At 35.6% G+C, this 15623-nt stretch overlaps 1 protein-coding gene across 1 annotated transcript; it reads left to right on the forward strand.

Moving 5' to 3' along the window:
- Positions 1–10205: 10205 nt before the first annotated feature.
- On the forward strand, positions 10206–11549 carry LOC102586742 (zinc-finger homeodomain protein 10-like). Its single transcript, XM_006357635.2, has one exon. It carries the CDS (start codon positions 10442–10444, stop codon positions 11363–11365), a length of 924 nt encoding a protein of 307 aa, XP_006357697.1. The 5' UTR covers positions 10206–10441; the 3' UTR covers positions 11366–11549.
- Positions 11550–15623: the final 4074 nt, after the last annotated feature.

Raw genomic sequence — 15623 nt, forward strand, 5'->3', positions numbered from 1 at the left:
CAAAAATAGACCATAATAGGATGTGTAGTAGTAATTCCATAATTCAAGAGTTCATAAATGATCATAAGGACCCATAAACTTGAAGTAGAAATAGAGGATAAATGGTTGGACTTGTGGAAAGGAAGGTTTCCACAATCAAACCCACATACCTCAACTTTGGAGAATCCTTGATGAAGATTGGAATGGAGAATTGAAGCTTGAGATTGAGTCTTGAATCCGGAATTAGAGGTTGAGATGTTTGAATTTGGTTGAAGATCTTGGTGAAATTTTGGATAGGGCTTAGAGAGTGTTTTGAAGTAAAAAAAATATGACTAAGTATGGGACATATCCCCTTTTTTTTTAAAAAAACGTCCCCAACAATTGCCTCAAAAAGAAAAAAAATAGCTCACTGGAAATTGCAAATCTGCACATACAAGTTTTACGAAAATGGTCATAACTCCCTCATCCTAACTCGGAATGAGGTGAAACCAAGTGCGTTGGAAAGCTAACTCAAAGAGCTTTAATTTAATAGGTTGTGGCCGTTCCAATTCTTTGTGTGCTAAGAGATATGCCCCTTTAAAGTTGACCCTCCAAATCGACATTTTTTTGCGATTTTCGAATTTTGATACGGTTGCTCTAAAATTCGAGTTTGACCCATTCCCCAATCAATTTTACCCCATGAATAAGAATATGAAGATGAATTTCCGAAATCATGCACAGATTTTGAGATATATATGGAAATTACAATTATAGGTGTTTCCAAAGCACATTTTCGAGCATTTTTGGGGTCGTTTCAATATCTCCCCCTTGGGAACATTCGTCCCCGAATGTTAAAGAAACGTACATGAGAGACACAAACATGGCAATTTCATCCCATATAAGGATGCAACAATGCACTTACACCTTATTTCAAAAAACCCTCAACATAGTTGTAAAACCACAATGAACTTGTCAACTTAAACATGAATGTATGCAATGACATGGGGGCTGAACTTAAGACCTGAGATTTTATAAAGGGCGTAGATCAATACCTTAGGCTTGAGTGGAGTGGAAAATATAAGGATATCTCCTTTGCATGTCCGCTTCGGCCTCCCAAGTAGCACTTTCAACTTGTAGATTTCTCCAAAGGACTTTAACGGAAGCCACATGTTTGTTTCTCAACCTCTTCACTTGTCTATCTAAAATCTGGACTGGAACCTTTTCATAGGTCAAATTATCTTCAACAACACCCACAACATCAAGAGGCACAATGGCATTCGGATCCCCCACACACTTTCTCTACATAGACACATGAAATACCGGATGAACCAAATCCATCTCACTAGGCAATTCCAACTCATAAGCTACCTTGCCAATTCTCCTCATCACCTTATAAGGACCCACGTATCTTGGGCTCAACTTGCCCTTCTTACCAAAACGAACCACACCCTTCATGGGTGACACCTTCAAATAGACCCAATCACCAACTCAGAATTCAAGAGCCCTTCTCCTCACATCGGCATAGGACTTTTGGCAACTTTGGGCCATCTTCAACCTTTCTCTAATCATCCTAACCTCCTCAAGAGCCTCCATAACTAGATCTGGTCCTAACAAGGCCACCTCACCAACCTCAAACCACCCAACCGGTGATCTACAACGCCTCCCATAGAGAGCCTCAAAATGAGCCATAGCGATGCTAGAATGATAGTTATTGTTATAGGCAAACTCAATCAATGGAAGATAATCATCCCAACTACCCTTAAGCTCCAATACACAAGCCCTAAGCATATCCTCAAGTGTTTGGATAGTCCTTTCGGCTTGTCCATCCGTTTGCGGATTAAAGGCCGTAGTAAGCTTAACTCTCGTACCTAGACCCCTTTGAAAGGACTTCCAAAAGTGTGAAGTAAATTGAGTACCACGGTCCGATATGATGGATAGAGGAATCCCATGCAACCTTAACAAGTCATGAATATATAACCTTGCATAATCTTCCGCCCCATATGTTGTCTTTACCGGTAGAAAATGAGCCGATTTTGTCATCCTATCAACCACCACCCAAATAGAATCAAAACCTTTTCTAGTCTTGGGTAAACCAACTACAAAATCCATATTAATTTCTTCCCACTTCCAAGTAGGAATCTCTATGTCTTGGGTTAGACCACCCGGCCTTTGATGTTCGGCCTTGACTTGTTGACAACTATGACAACCGGAGACGAATTTGGCAATGTCCTTCTTCATGCCTCCCCACCAATACACATCCCTCAAATCTCTATACATTTCCTAGACCCCTTTGAAAGGACTTTCAAAAGTGTGAAGTAAATTGAGTACCACGGTCCGTTATGATGGATAGAGGAATCCCATGCAACCTTACCAAGTCATGAATATATAACCTTGCATAATCTTCCGCCCCATATGTTGTCTTTACCGGTAGAAAATGAGCCGATTTTGTCATCCTATCAACCACCACCCAAATAGAATCAAAACCTTTTCTAGTCTTGGGTAAACCAACTACAAAATCCATATTAATTTCTTCCCACTTCCAAGTAGGAATCTCTATGTCTTGGGTTAGACCACCCGGCCTTTGATGTTCGGCCTTGACTTGTTGACAACTATGACAACCGGAGACGAATTTGGCAATGTCCTTCTTCATGCCTCCCCACCAATACACATCCCTCAAATCTCTATACATTTTGGTGGAACCGGGGTGAATGGAGTAGGAAGAATTATGAGCCTCCTCAAGAATTTTCTCCCTCAAACCATCAACACAAGGCACACACAACCTACCTTGGTACCTAAGGGCACCATCTCCCCCTTGGGAGAAAACTTCCACCTTGCCCTCTTTCACCAAGGCCTTCAATTCTAACAAGGAAGAGTCAAGATCTTGTTTTGCTATCACCTCATCAACCAAGGAAGACCTAGCACCATCAACAACGACCACACCACCATTACCAACCTCTTCCAACCTAACCCCCAACCTAGCCAACCGATGCACCTCCCTAGCCATTTCCCTATCACCAATATCAACATGAGCTAGACTACCCATAGACACCCTACTCAAAGCATCCGCCACCACATTAGCTTTACCGGGATGATAATGCACACTCATATCATAATCTTTAAGAAATTCTAGCCACCTTCTTTGTCTCAAGTTGAGATCTTTTTGGGTGAAGACATATTGGAGGCTCTTATGATCGGTGAACACATCAACATGTACCCCATACAAGTAATGACGCCAAATCTTTAAAGCAAACACCACTGCGGCTAATTCAAGATCATGTGTAGGATAGTTCTTTTCATGCACTTTGAGTTGTCTAGACGCATAGGCTATCACCTTACCATTTTGCATTAGGACACAACCCAAGCCAACTCTAGAAGCATCACAATACACAACAAATCCCTCAAGCCCATCCGGTAGTGACAATATAGGAGCGGACACAAGTTTATCTTTCAAGGTTTGAAAACTCCTTTCACACTCGTCGGTCCACTCAAACTTAGCCTTCTTTTGTGTCAACTTAGTCATGGGAGAAGCAATAGAAGAAAACCCATTCACAAATCTCCGGTAGTAACCCGCTAAGCCCAAGAAGCTCCTAATATCCGACGGGGTCAATGGCCTAGGCCAATTTCTAATCACATCGGTCTTCTTAGGGTCTACCTTAATACCACCCCCCGACACCACATCTTGGGAATTGGAACTTGACCCTACGGGTTCTACAATCAATGGAAGCATAGTATGCATGCAACCAATCCATCCCAAGAACAACATCAAAATCGACCATGTTCAACTCAACAAGATCACAAGGCAATATTTTATGCAAGATGCAAATAGGACAATTTCTATAGACCTTCCTAGCAACAACATATGCACCAATAGGAGTAGACACCTTATATGACTCACGCAACAATTCGGGCTCAACATGAAACTTTTTGGCAACAAAGGGGGTGACAAAAGAAAGAGAGGCACCCGGATCAATTAATGCATATACATCAAAGTCAAAGATTTTCAACATACCGGTAACGACGTCGGGGACTTCATCGACCCCTTGCCTCCCATGCAAAGCATAAAATCGATTGTGCCTTGGGGCACCATCTTGTCGGCCCCCTCTCCCCAAAGGAACTGCATTGGCACCTTGAGAACGGACCTCCTTACCCTTGTTGCGATTTCGAGGACAATCCATTGCCTTATGCCCCATTTCCCCACAACTGTAGCAAGCACCGGTATTTCTCAAGCACGGGCCACCATGGCCCTTACCACACTTTGGACATACATCAATAGGACCCATACCACCAACACCTTGGGACCTTGGAACGTCATTGGCAAACCCCCTATGGGGCGCATGAGAAGACCCTTGGCCTTGATGAAACCGGCCTCCCCTTCGACTTTGGAACTTGCCCTCGAAACGTGCCCTCTTGGCCTCATGACCCCTCCTCTTCCTCAACTTCTCCTCCTCCATTTGTTCGGCATAGACCATCAAGCGGGACAAGTCCATGTCACTAATCAACATTGCGGACCGGCATTCTTCACTCACTAGGTCGGACACACCCATCACGAATTTGTTCATTCTAGACCATGAGTCGGCAACCAAGTGTGGAGCATATCTTGAAAGTTGGTTAAAGTTGAGGGCATACTCCCTCACACTCATAGACTCTTGTTTTAAATTCATGAACTCTACTAATTTGGCTTCCCCAAGCTCAAGAGGAAAGAATCGATTAAGGAAAGCCGTTTTGAACTCTTCCCAAGGCACCACATAGTTTGCCCCCTTCTCTTCCTTCCATTGGTTGTACCATATTTGGGCCACTCCTTTTAGTTGGTAGGCCGCCAACTCCGCCTTATTTTTTGACCTCACGCCCATGATAGCTAATATCTTGTGGACTTCATCAATGAACTCTTGAGGGTCTTCATCTAACTTAGACCCATAGAATTCCGGGGGATTCATCCGCACGAAGTCTCTCACCCGAGATGCCGAGGTAGGAACCTGAGGGGCTTGGGCCCCGTGGTTGGGTTGATTAGCCATAGCTTGTGCAAATAAAGTAAGGGCATCCCGAAGATCCCCATTGGTCAGTTGTTCCTCGGATGCGCGGGCTCGTCTTCCTCTTGTATTAGGCATGATCTAGCAAAGCAAAAAACAACCGTTAGGGAAGACCTTAATTCAACTCTACAGCACGACTTAGAAAGTGGAGAAGGGAAACATTTCCTAAAACGTCTCATAGCCTCCTACTCATAGTTGTGGTGCACAACACAACCATGAATCAGACTCTAATCAACGCGGTGTGTTGGACTCCGAGGATCTATCAACCTAGTGCTCTGATACCAAGTTTGTCACGGCCCAAGCCTAGGGCCTAGACGTGACCGGCAAATGGGGAACCCGAAGGAACCCCAAACAAGCCTCACAGCGTATCATTACACATCCTTGGTCGCGGAAGCAATTAAAATGACCATAAGCAATAAGCATAATCAAAGGGGGAAATCGGGACTAAGGGAGCAAGAGAAAAAAAAGAGAGAATGATACATAAATACCATAGATGAGTCAAGCTCAAGCATAAAACACAACTTGTCCAACCCCACCTCTAAACATGAGTACTTAGCGGGGGCCAAGACAAACTACCGGGCTCACCCTCATAGACAAAACATAACTAAAAAGAAAAAGTCTTATACATAGCAAAAGATCATGAGCAACGTCCCCGGAATGGAGGACTCACCAATAACCTTGATAGGAAAGCGTATTAGCCACGCGGAGGAGGATGGTCAAGCGATGCTCCGGTTCCTACATGGTGACATTATGTAGGCATACATTATCATAAATATGGAGCCTCCATTGGTTGGATGCATAAGTTAATCTTAAGTTCAAATATCTACTCTGAACTCTAAAAGAAAAAAGAAGATATCTTGAACAAGAATAAGAAAGAATCGATAAATCAGTGAAGGAATTTTGATAAATAATGCACCAACCTTACCAGTATGACAATAGCAGGATTCCTCTTGAGTTTCATAGGGAGTTGACCATGGAATTCAGCAAAAGAAGAAACTGAAAACTTAAAAGAATGATGATCCTTTAAGATTCAATCTTCATAGCAAAGTCTGATGAGTCTATGAATGGATATGATTGTCTTAAATTGAAAGAAAGCACGAGATAAACCGTTATCATGAACAAAGAGAATTTACAAAATAGTTATCTTTTTTCCTCTTTGCAGTAGAGATTATGAATTACAGAGATAGTCGTGAAGCCAATTTCAATTTTACTTTGAGAATCGGGACCCCATTTTTCATATGCAGGGTATCTCTTTACAAAACAATAGTTACAATCAAGGAGAATAGCTTAGTTTTTTAAATGCTTAGAAGAATTAGTCATTTCTCCTAGAATTGAGGCTAACATAAGATATTTGCCAGCTAAAGTGAAACAGATTCTTAAATTGACAGATTTACTCCAAAAGAAAACATAATTTATTTAGTAGTTTAGAGAGCTTTGTTTAGAATTATATAATTAACACTGAAACACACTTGTGGAATGGAAAGTTTCCACCATCAAACCCACATACCTCAACTTTGGAGAATCCTTGATGAAGATTGGAATGGAGAATTGAAGCTTGAGATTGAGTCTTGAATCCGGAATTAGAGCTTGAGATGTTTGAATTTGGTTGAGGATCTTGGTGGAATTTTTGGAGAGGGCTTAGAGAGTGTTTTTGAAGTAAAAAAAAAAATGATTAAGTATGGGACATATCCCCTTTTTATAAAAAAAAACGTCCCCAATACTTAGCCTCAAAAAGAAAAAAAATAGCTCACTGGAAATTGCAAATCTGCACAGACAAGTTTTACGAAAATGGTCATAACTCCCTCATCCTAACTCGGAATGAGGTGAAACCAAGTGCGTTGGAAAGCTAACTCAAAGAGATTTAATTTAATAGGTTATGGTCCTTCCAGTTCTTTGTGTGCTAAGAGATATGCCCCTTTAAAGTTGACCCTCCAACTCGCTATTTTTTGCGTATTTTCAAATTTTGATACGGTTGCTCTAAAATTCGGGTTAGACCCATTCCCCACTCAATTTGACCCCATGAATAAGAATATGGAGTCGAATTTCCGAAATCATGCACAGATTTTGAGATATATGGAAATTACAATTATAGGTGTTTCCGAAACACATTTTCGAGTATTTTTGGGGTCGTTTCAGCCTCTCAGCAGCAACAACAGATAGTCGCAAGATTAGAAAGTGTTCTTCACAAAGTTCAAGTGTTTTCTCTCTCTATAATTCAGAACTCTCAACTCTAGAATTCTTAGATTTGTAACTTTCATTCTTTCTCTCTCCTTTGGGCTATTTATAGTTTCTCAAAATTTTACCTAAAAACCCAATGTGCGTCTCATTCAGCGACATTGTCATGCTTGTCGAGCTCGTTCAATGTATCACCTTTTGTGCTTCAGGTCACCTTTTCATGCTTTAGGCTTCAAATATCTGAACCTCAGTCGGCGAACTCGTGTGAGTCAATCTTTCACATTCGTTGCATCACCGAGTACCACCTTTATTCGTCGTTCAAGCATTCAACTTTTCTCCTTGCATTTTCACTTTCGGCGACGATCAGCAAGGTCGATCTTCTCATTCCGCGCATTGCCTTATCTGTTGAAGCTCGCCGACCTGATTCGGTAGACACAAATGTTATGCACTATCACTTTGGGTGAGTTCAGGATTACTAGGCGATCCGCCTTTCTTGTTGAGCAATCAACAATGTATGGTTTGCACTTCTTTTTGCATTTTTTCTCATTCTTTCAAACATCAATCATTTCCTTGTCCATTTACCTTCATAGCTTCAAATTATCAATATTTCATCGGAATAGGACAAAATTAGGCATTGAGGACACTGATTACTGAGCTAAATAGACCTCAAGTGAATGCAAATCTACCACTTATCAAAGAGGAGCAAATTATCAAGATAGTCATGATAATGAGGCAAGTGATCTAAAGGAAAACGATGACATAATGCTTCACAAAATCTTGACAACGGTTCAGGTGCCTAAAATGATGAAAAATGAATTGATCTTGATAAGTTATGACGTATTGAAATTCAGCCAAATAAACGTCGACGGTATCTTTGATATGAAGTAGCGCTCAATGTTATAGATGGTGACGAGGATCTTGAATTTAAATCTGGCATGTAGTGTGGACAGATAAATGATGGGCCAAATAAAATGCATAATTCAAATATATTATGTTTCACTTAGAAAAGTGATGTTTTTAAATTTACAGTCCATAGATCAAAATATAATATCAGTGGAGTACAAATAAATTATTGTGCGATATTATAATCACAAGTTATAAAGTACAGTTTGTGCCTCAAGGTATAAAGAACTTTTACAAAAGTCCTGACATTATTAAATAGAGATATATTCTCCTATGGTGGATTGAATGAGGTTTGTTTCAGACAATAGATGAAATACTTGAATATGTGTAATGAATGATTGTCATGTCTATCTAGATGATGAAGGTTATATGAAATCCTTAAAGAATTTAAGAGGTATTAAAGTGATTCCATTGAGTACTCCAATGATTGTGAAATTGCAAAGAAAGGTCAATTTCAATCTCATGAAAATTATTAGAAAACATCATGTATTAGTGCAGTTGATGCACTTACAGATTGTTGGTTATGCAAATGCTAGAAAATTATTTGATCTATATAACGAAAGTTATGTGAGGGAATTATCATTCAAGTTATGCCAAAAAGTTAACAAAAAAAATTGACTCAACACATTGAAGATGTGTGATTTTCTTTGATAAGAAGAGATGAGTTTCAACAAAATCGGAAGTCGCATATTTATTCGATCCACATAAAGCTTGATCTCAATTGATCTATTTGTGTACATGTGGAGGCACAAAAATATCTTGACATTCAATGAATAAAACACTAGTAGACATTTTTTTCAAATCATGCAGAAATAGTATTCATCCATTAAGCAAGTTAAGAGTGTGTGTGCTTGGGATTAATGACCCATCATATGAAGAAATATGTAATTTTTCTTTGCAAAGGGATAATCCAGCCACCGTGTACGAAATAATGATGCAGGTATAGCTCAACAGAAAAGAGGATACAATCAAAGGAGATTGGACAAAGCATATGTCACCAAAAAAAAAATTACTCATGATTTTCAATAAAATTGTGAGATAGACGTTCAAAAGATCTGATCAAGTGATAATCTGGCAGACTTATTCATTAAGGCATTGCCAACATCAACATTTGAAAAGTTGAGATGTAAAATATGAATGCGTCGTGTTCAAGATATGAAGTGAAGTTTTCATTCGGGGGAGTGAAATACTTGTTGTGCACTTTTTCTTAACAAGATTTTGTTCCAATTGAGATTTGCTGGTAAGGTTTTTAATGAGACAACATTCAAGGCGTATTATGAGATGTGTGTACTTTTTTTCCATAACTAGGTTTTTTTCATTGGATTTTTTCTAATAAGGTTTTAACGAGACACATTATCTATGGACATCCAATGGGGAGTGTTATAAATTCATTGAATGAGTGGATTGTCCATTTAGTTAATACATGAACTACTTACATTCATGTATACGTATTCCCTAGCTTCTATGAATTATTGTGGATAAGAATATATCTATTAATTTGGACATTTAGCATAGTAACTTTTGAATAAGATGTTCTCAATATTATACTCTTGTTATCTTTTTGTCTATATTATTTGTAGTATATTGTTTATGTTTTATAACAGTAATTAGACAAGTGGCGGATTATTGATAATGCGACTTCAGTGGGTTGGTTTGATCTGCTAAATTTGTTTATGAGTAAATTGAAGATGTGGTAATAAAATCAAGTGTTGAAATGAAGTACTACCTTTCAATGGGTCAGGTTATGATAATAACATCGACATGTTTGCTGAAAGCATTGATTTTGAAGAAAATTATACACATTCAATTATGTCTTATGTCGTTTCCTGCCGACTCTTGAGTCTTCCTTCACCAACAGAATGTGAGTACTTGAGTTGCTTCAAATAAGTCTACTTCAGTAGAATGATTATATTAATTGATTCAAGTAAATGGCTCATATTACAAAATGCACCCTACATTCTCAACCTATTAATTAGTAATAAAGGAGAAGGATTTCCATTAAGAAAAGACAATTCTTTGCTTAATTAATTTCAAATAAATGGCAAAGGAGACAAATGAATTATCACATCAATTATGAAGTTTAAGAAAATAGAGATATATTATTATTATTATTATTGTGATATTAAAGAGCTGTTAAGAAACTTGTTCACCAGCAAGTGGGTGTGGGGTCAGCAGCAGCTGCAGGTTAACCATAGATTAGAAGTTAATAAGTTAACAAAGAAAGAAACCACCATAGTATTTCTTATCTACAGTCCATCATCATCCTCAACCCAAACTACAAACAAACCCTCTCTTTCTCTTTCTCTGCTTCTTATTTTGTCAAAAAATGAGCCTAAATCTAATAATCAAATCTTAAACAAAGTATATGTTTGTCAAGTATGGAGTTGAGCAATAACAACAGTACTATTTACACGAAAACCCCAGAAGCTGAAACAGCTCGAATTATCCAACACAATAAACCTTTCTCCATAACTAATGGTATACTCAAACGCCAGAATCATCATCCTCTGCCTCTGCCTGTCGTTGTAGTTTACAAAGAATGTCTAAAAAATCATGCTGCCACTATGGGCGCCCACGCCGTAGATGGCTGCGGAGAATTTATGCCATCCCCTACCGCCACTGCTACTAACCCCACCTCCCTAAAATGCGCCGCATGTGGCTGTCACCGGAATTTTCACCGCCGTGAGCCAGAGGAGCTATTTCCACCTCCCAACACCGCCGCAGCTCTGCAGTACCAATCTCATCACCGACACCACCCTCCGCCTCCGCTGCCGAATCGTGGAAGTGGGGACCACAGCTGCCCTAATTCCCCATCTCCACCACCGATCTCATCCGCTTACTACCCATCTGCACCTCACATGCTTCTTGCACTGAGTTCCGGTTTGTCGGGTCGACCCGTTGAAAACAACAACAACCACCTGCCAATAAATCCCAATTCGACTACTCCTGTGTCAAACCCAAATGGGAGAAAGCGATACAGAACGAAATTCACACAAAATCAGAAGGAAAAAATGCTTGAATTTTCTGAAAGAGTTGGATGGAGAATGCAGAAGCAAGACGAAGAGATTATCAACAAACTCTGCCATGAAATTAGTGTAGAGAAAGGGGTTTTAAAAGTATGGATGCACAATAACAAGAACAATTTTGGAAGAAAAGATCAATCTGTCTCCAACAACTACATAAATGGTATCAATTTTGGTATTAGTAGTACAAATGACAATAACAAAGAAGAGACTCACAGCCATGGCGTAAGTCACAACAATATTGTTAGTGTTGTTGCTACTAATGGGTCTTCTTCTTGAACTTGAACTTCGAAAAAAAATGTTAGAGGTTGGTAAGTAGTATTATCTTTTTCTAAATGCAGCAGTATTAATTAATTTGTCAAATCTCTGATTAAGGTTGAATCAATTTGTCGCCTCTTTCTTTCGTTTGATGAGAATAACTATATGGACTGATTGTTCTTAATTAATTAGGCAATTTACTTTTTTTCATTTTCTTAATTAATATTCCTTTCATTTTTTTTCTCTTTTCTTCTTTGGGTTGGTTAACTTCACAAGTTTTGGTTAATATTGGGTGTTTGGTCAATGGTATATTGACAATTTAGGGGTCGTGATCAAAGTTATGCATATATTACTAATAATGTTCGAATTAGTTATGAGTGAATACACATATTATTTTACCCTAGATGTTAGTTACGTATTACACTTTTTATTTTGTATATAATAATATATAAATTTTCTTAATATTTGTGGAGTACATATATTACTTAGATAAGTGTTTAAATTGTCAATCAAATATCATATTAATTTTACATATAAATAACTTATATAATATCCTATAATTTATTTTGTATTGTGTTACCAAACAATCACTCAATATTTGTCATATTCCGTTAATTGCTCAATTTGCAACTGTTAAATCATAAATGTAGAATTATACCTTAATTTTGCATATAAAAAATTTATATAATATCCTATAATTTATTTTTTATTGTGTTACCAAACAATCACTCAATATTTGTAATATTCCGTTAATTGGTCAATTTGCAACTGTTAAATCATAAATGTAAAATTATACCTTAATTTTGCATGTAGGCAATATTCAATATCTTGTTTTTGTGGCTATACCTCAGACGGTCAGAGTAAAAGAGAAGGAAGCTTTAATTCTGTCTGAGATGAAGCAGCATAAAGTGGCGTAACATGCATTGGGTGCTCTTGCATATATGTTTTCTTTTGTTCCTAATTACTTGTCCATTTTTAAATTAGCACACTTTTTAAGAAAATAATTATTGATTAATATAGTGAGTTTACCATTTTTACCCCTATTAATTATGAAGTTGATGAATTAAAAATTAAATTTTTCAAGAAATTCTATCTTTTTAAAAGTAATTAATTAAGGGTATATTAAGTAAAAAAAAATTGTCTTTCTTGATTTGTCAAAATAAACAAGTAATTAGAGACAACTAAAAAAGAAAAAGTGAACAAGTAAATAGGGACAGAGACGGTACTTCTTATGAAAAAAGGACAATATTGTCATTGTTCAATTTATATGACTTATTTTCTTCCTTAGTCAGTTTCAAAAAGAATGATACATTTATATATAAAGTAACAATTTAACTTTATAATGTTTATTTTATCTTTAATGAAATGATTTATAGTTACACAAATTTTTATTATTCATTTTAGACCACAAGTTTTAAAAGTCTTCATTTTTTTCTTAAACTCCGTGTTGAGTCAAACTATCTCACATAAAATAGGACGGAAGAAGTAATACTTATTCACTATTAACTTTGTACATTTTTTTACAAATTATAAATATAAGAGTATTTTTACTATATCATCCTTTAAATATAATAAATTCGATGTCTTTAAAAATACAATAAAGAAATGACTATAATTAATGATAATGGTAAATTAGGAATTAAATATAAAATTATCTATTAATTTCATAAAATGGACAAATATGATTAAACATCTCAAAATAGTATAGTGAACGACTATTATTTACCATACTATTTTGATACAATATGCACTACCTACACATAATACTCTACTTTATTCTTTCTCAATCAATCTTAATAATGTTTATAAATAAATGGTTCATTTTAACTTTCTTTAAATATTAATCTCTTCGTTTTATATTAGTTGATCATTTTTTTAGAAATAGTTAGCCTCTTATATTAATTGTCCATCTTACTAATTCAAGAAAGTATTAATGAAGTTTTTATATTACTCTTGCAATCAATTCATTTTTAAAATGTTCACATTTGTTTATAAAATTTTCGAATAATTTTTTAAAAAGTGAATTAATAAAATTATCTTCTTATTTAAGATTTATTAATATACTGATAAAAAGAAAAAATATCAACTAATATGAACGGAGAAAGTATTGTTCCAATCCCTTTTCGCCCATTTTGAAGGTCTATTTTCACTTTTTTTTCCCACCATGCCAAGTGGATCATATTCTTGATATGGTTATGATAAATATATATATCTCTCTTTTCTTCTTCTTTTTTCCCTACAAGAAAGAAAGCAGGGATGAACATATTGAATATTTTGACTCGATAATTGTAGTTTTAAGAATTATTAAATTATTATCATATTAAATTAATTTGATATAACTGATACTTTATACTAATATATAATATATAATAAATTTATAATTATGATTTTTTCGATTTCAATCTTTATATATATATATAGGAAAAATCACCCCATATCACATTTAAGAGTCAATATTACAGGTTTTAAATCTACTTTTAAAAAATTCTTGCTTATAACAGTTTAATTACGGGTTATAACATATCACTAATTATTTATAAATTAATTAAATTTTACTTTATTAAAGAAGTATTTTTTTATAATTTTATATTATTAATAAATTATTTAAATAAAGAATAGCCCATAATTATCTCTTACACAATTATAGGGATTTATATTGATTACTGTTCCTTTTTTACAGTTACAAGTCACACCTCCACACCCCACCTAAATCCCTCACCCCACGTCAATTCCAACGTTAAAAAAAACAAAAATTCATCTTTCATCTCTTTCATCCATACTCCATTGAAGCCGATTTTTCAACATCTAAAAAATTGATTAGGAGAAATATATTCTCCATACAATCAAAACAAAAGGGACAGATCTCTACTTGTGAGACATGGACTTTCAATGGGGTTTAAAGGGTTTTTTGTGTTTTTGTTGTGTTTACAGGAAGACTTGTTTTGGAGTTGAGTGCTTTGAGGCTTTTCATGTGAAAAGGTTCTGTTTTTCTAATTTGGCTGTAGAATATCTGGGGTTTTCTTGGGACTGACGATTTTACCAGAAATTTAATTTGTGAAGGTGAAGGTGAAAGGGTTTATCTATTTTTGCCCCAAAATTGTTAAAGATATGAAGTTGGAAAAGGATGTTAAAAGGGAGAGGCTGATGGATTTTATCAGTTTTATTCAAATCTAATTTTTAATTTTTAATTTTTTTAAAAAAGAACATTTTTCATGAGGAGTTAATAGTTGACAGAAAGGAATTATATGTCGTTTGTGATCACAGGTGTAACTGATCTGGCTTAGACCAAAAAAGGTATGATCTTGATCTTTCAATTTGTATTTTATAATATATATATATATATATATATATATATGCATGTGATGTATGGTGTTTGTACAAATTCTTGTTTATATATGATTTACATGATTTTGTTTGTACATTTTTCAAAAGGAAAAGATTTACATGATTTGTTTCTTGTATTAATCCTCCAAAAGTTAATTGAGTTTTTTACTACATGGGATATGGTTAAATCAATTTAGTAGATTTTTTTGTTAAAATTGTTATATTATCCATATTATTGGTATAAAAGCTGACTTAATATACGATTTATGAATATGGTATGAATTTTGTCTAATGTTGGAATGAATTGGTATAAAATTTGGTATAAAAATGATATGATGTATTACTTATATTTGGTGTGAAACTTGTTTAAATCTGGTATGAAGTTGGTACACAGTTTAGAGGATATCTATTTTTTTTCAAATTATTCTCATTATGTCTACTAATCTGGCATGAAACATGAATAATATTGGAATGAAAGCTGACTTAATATACGATTTATAAATATGGTATGAAATGTGTTTTAACATTGGTATGAAATTGATTTATTATTGGTATGAAAGCTAACTTAAGTTGTGTATTATTTTTATCAAAAAATGGTATGATATCAGTGGTCCAATTATGTGAATTGATTGTAGTTTGTTAAATCACCCATTTGTTTTTGTATAAATTATGACTAATGTTGGTATGAAATTGGTATTTTCTTATAATACCTATTTTTTATAATAAGAAGGTTTCTTTTTCAATTTTCTCCAACTAGGTTGATGGCAATGCGGAAAAACAAAGAACGATGATGGCGCGATCAGTGAGAGTGAAGTAATTGGGACTGTTGCTAGCAAATTTGATGGATCCCGCATAGCAAAAGAACATGCTCCAGATACCAGCAATTATCCTACACCAAGACTACGGAGATCAAATTTGAGATAGTTGATTGCAGCTTAGACTCTTTAGTATTTCA

This window comes from Solanum tuberosum, unplaced genomic scaffold, assembly GCF_000226075.1.
Source record: "Solanum tuberosum cultivar DM 1-3 516 R44 unplaced genomic scaffold, SolTub_3.0 scf00254, whole genome shotgun sequence".
NCBI classification, from domain to species: Eukaryota; Viridiplantae; Streptophyta; class Magnoliopsida; order Solanales; family Solanaceae; genus Solanum; species Solanum tuberosum.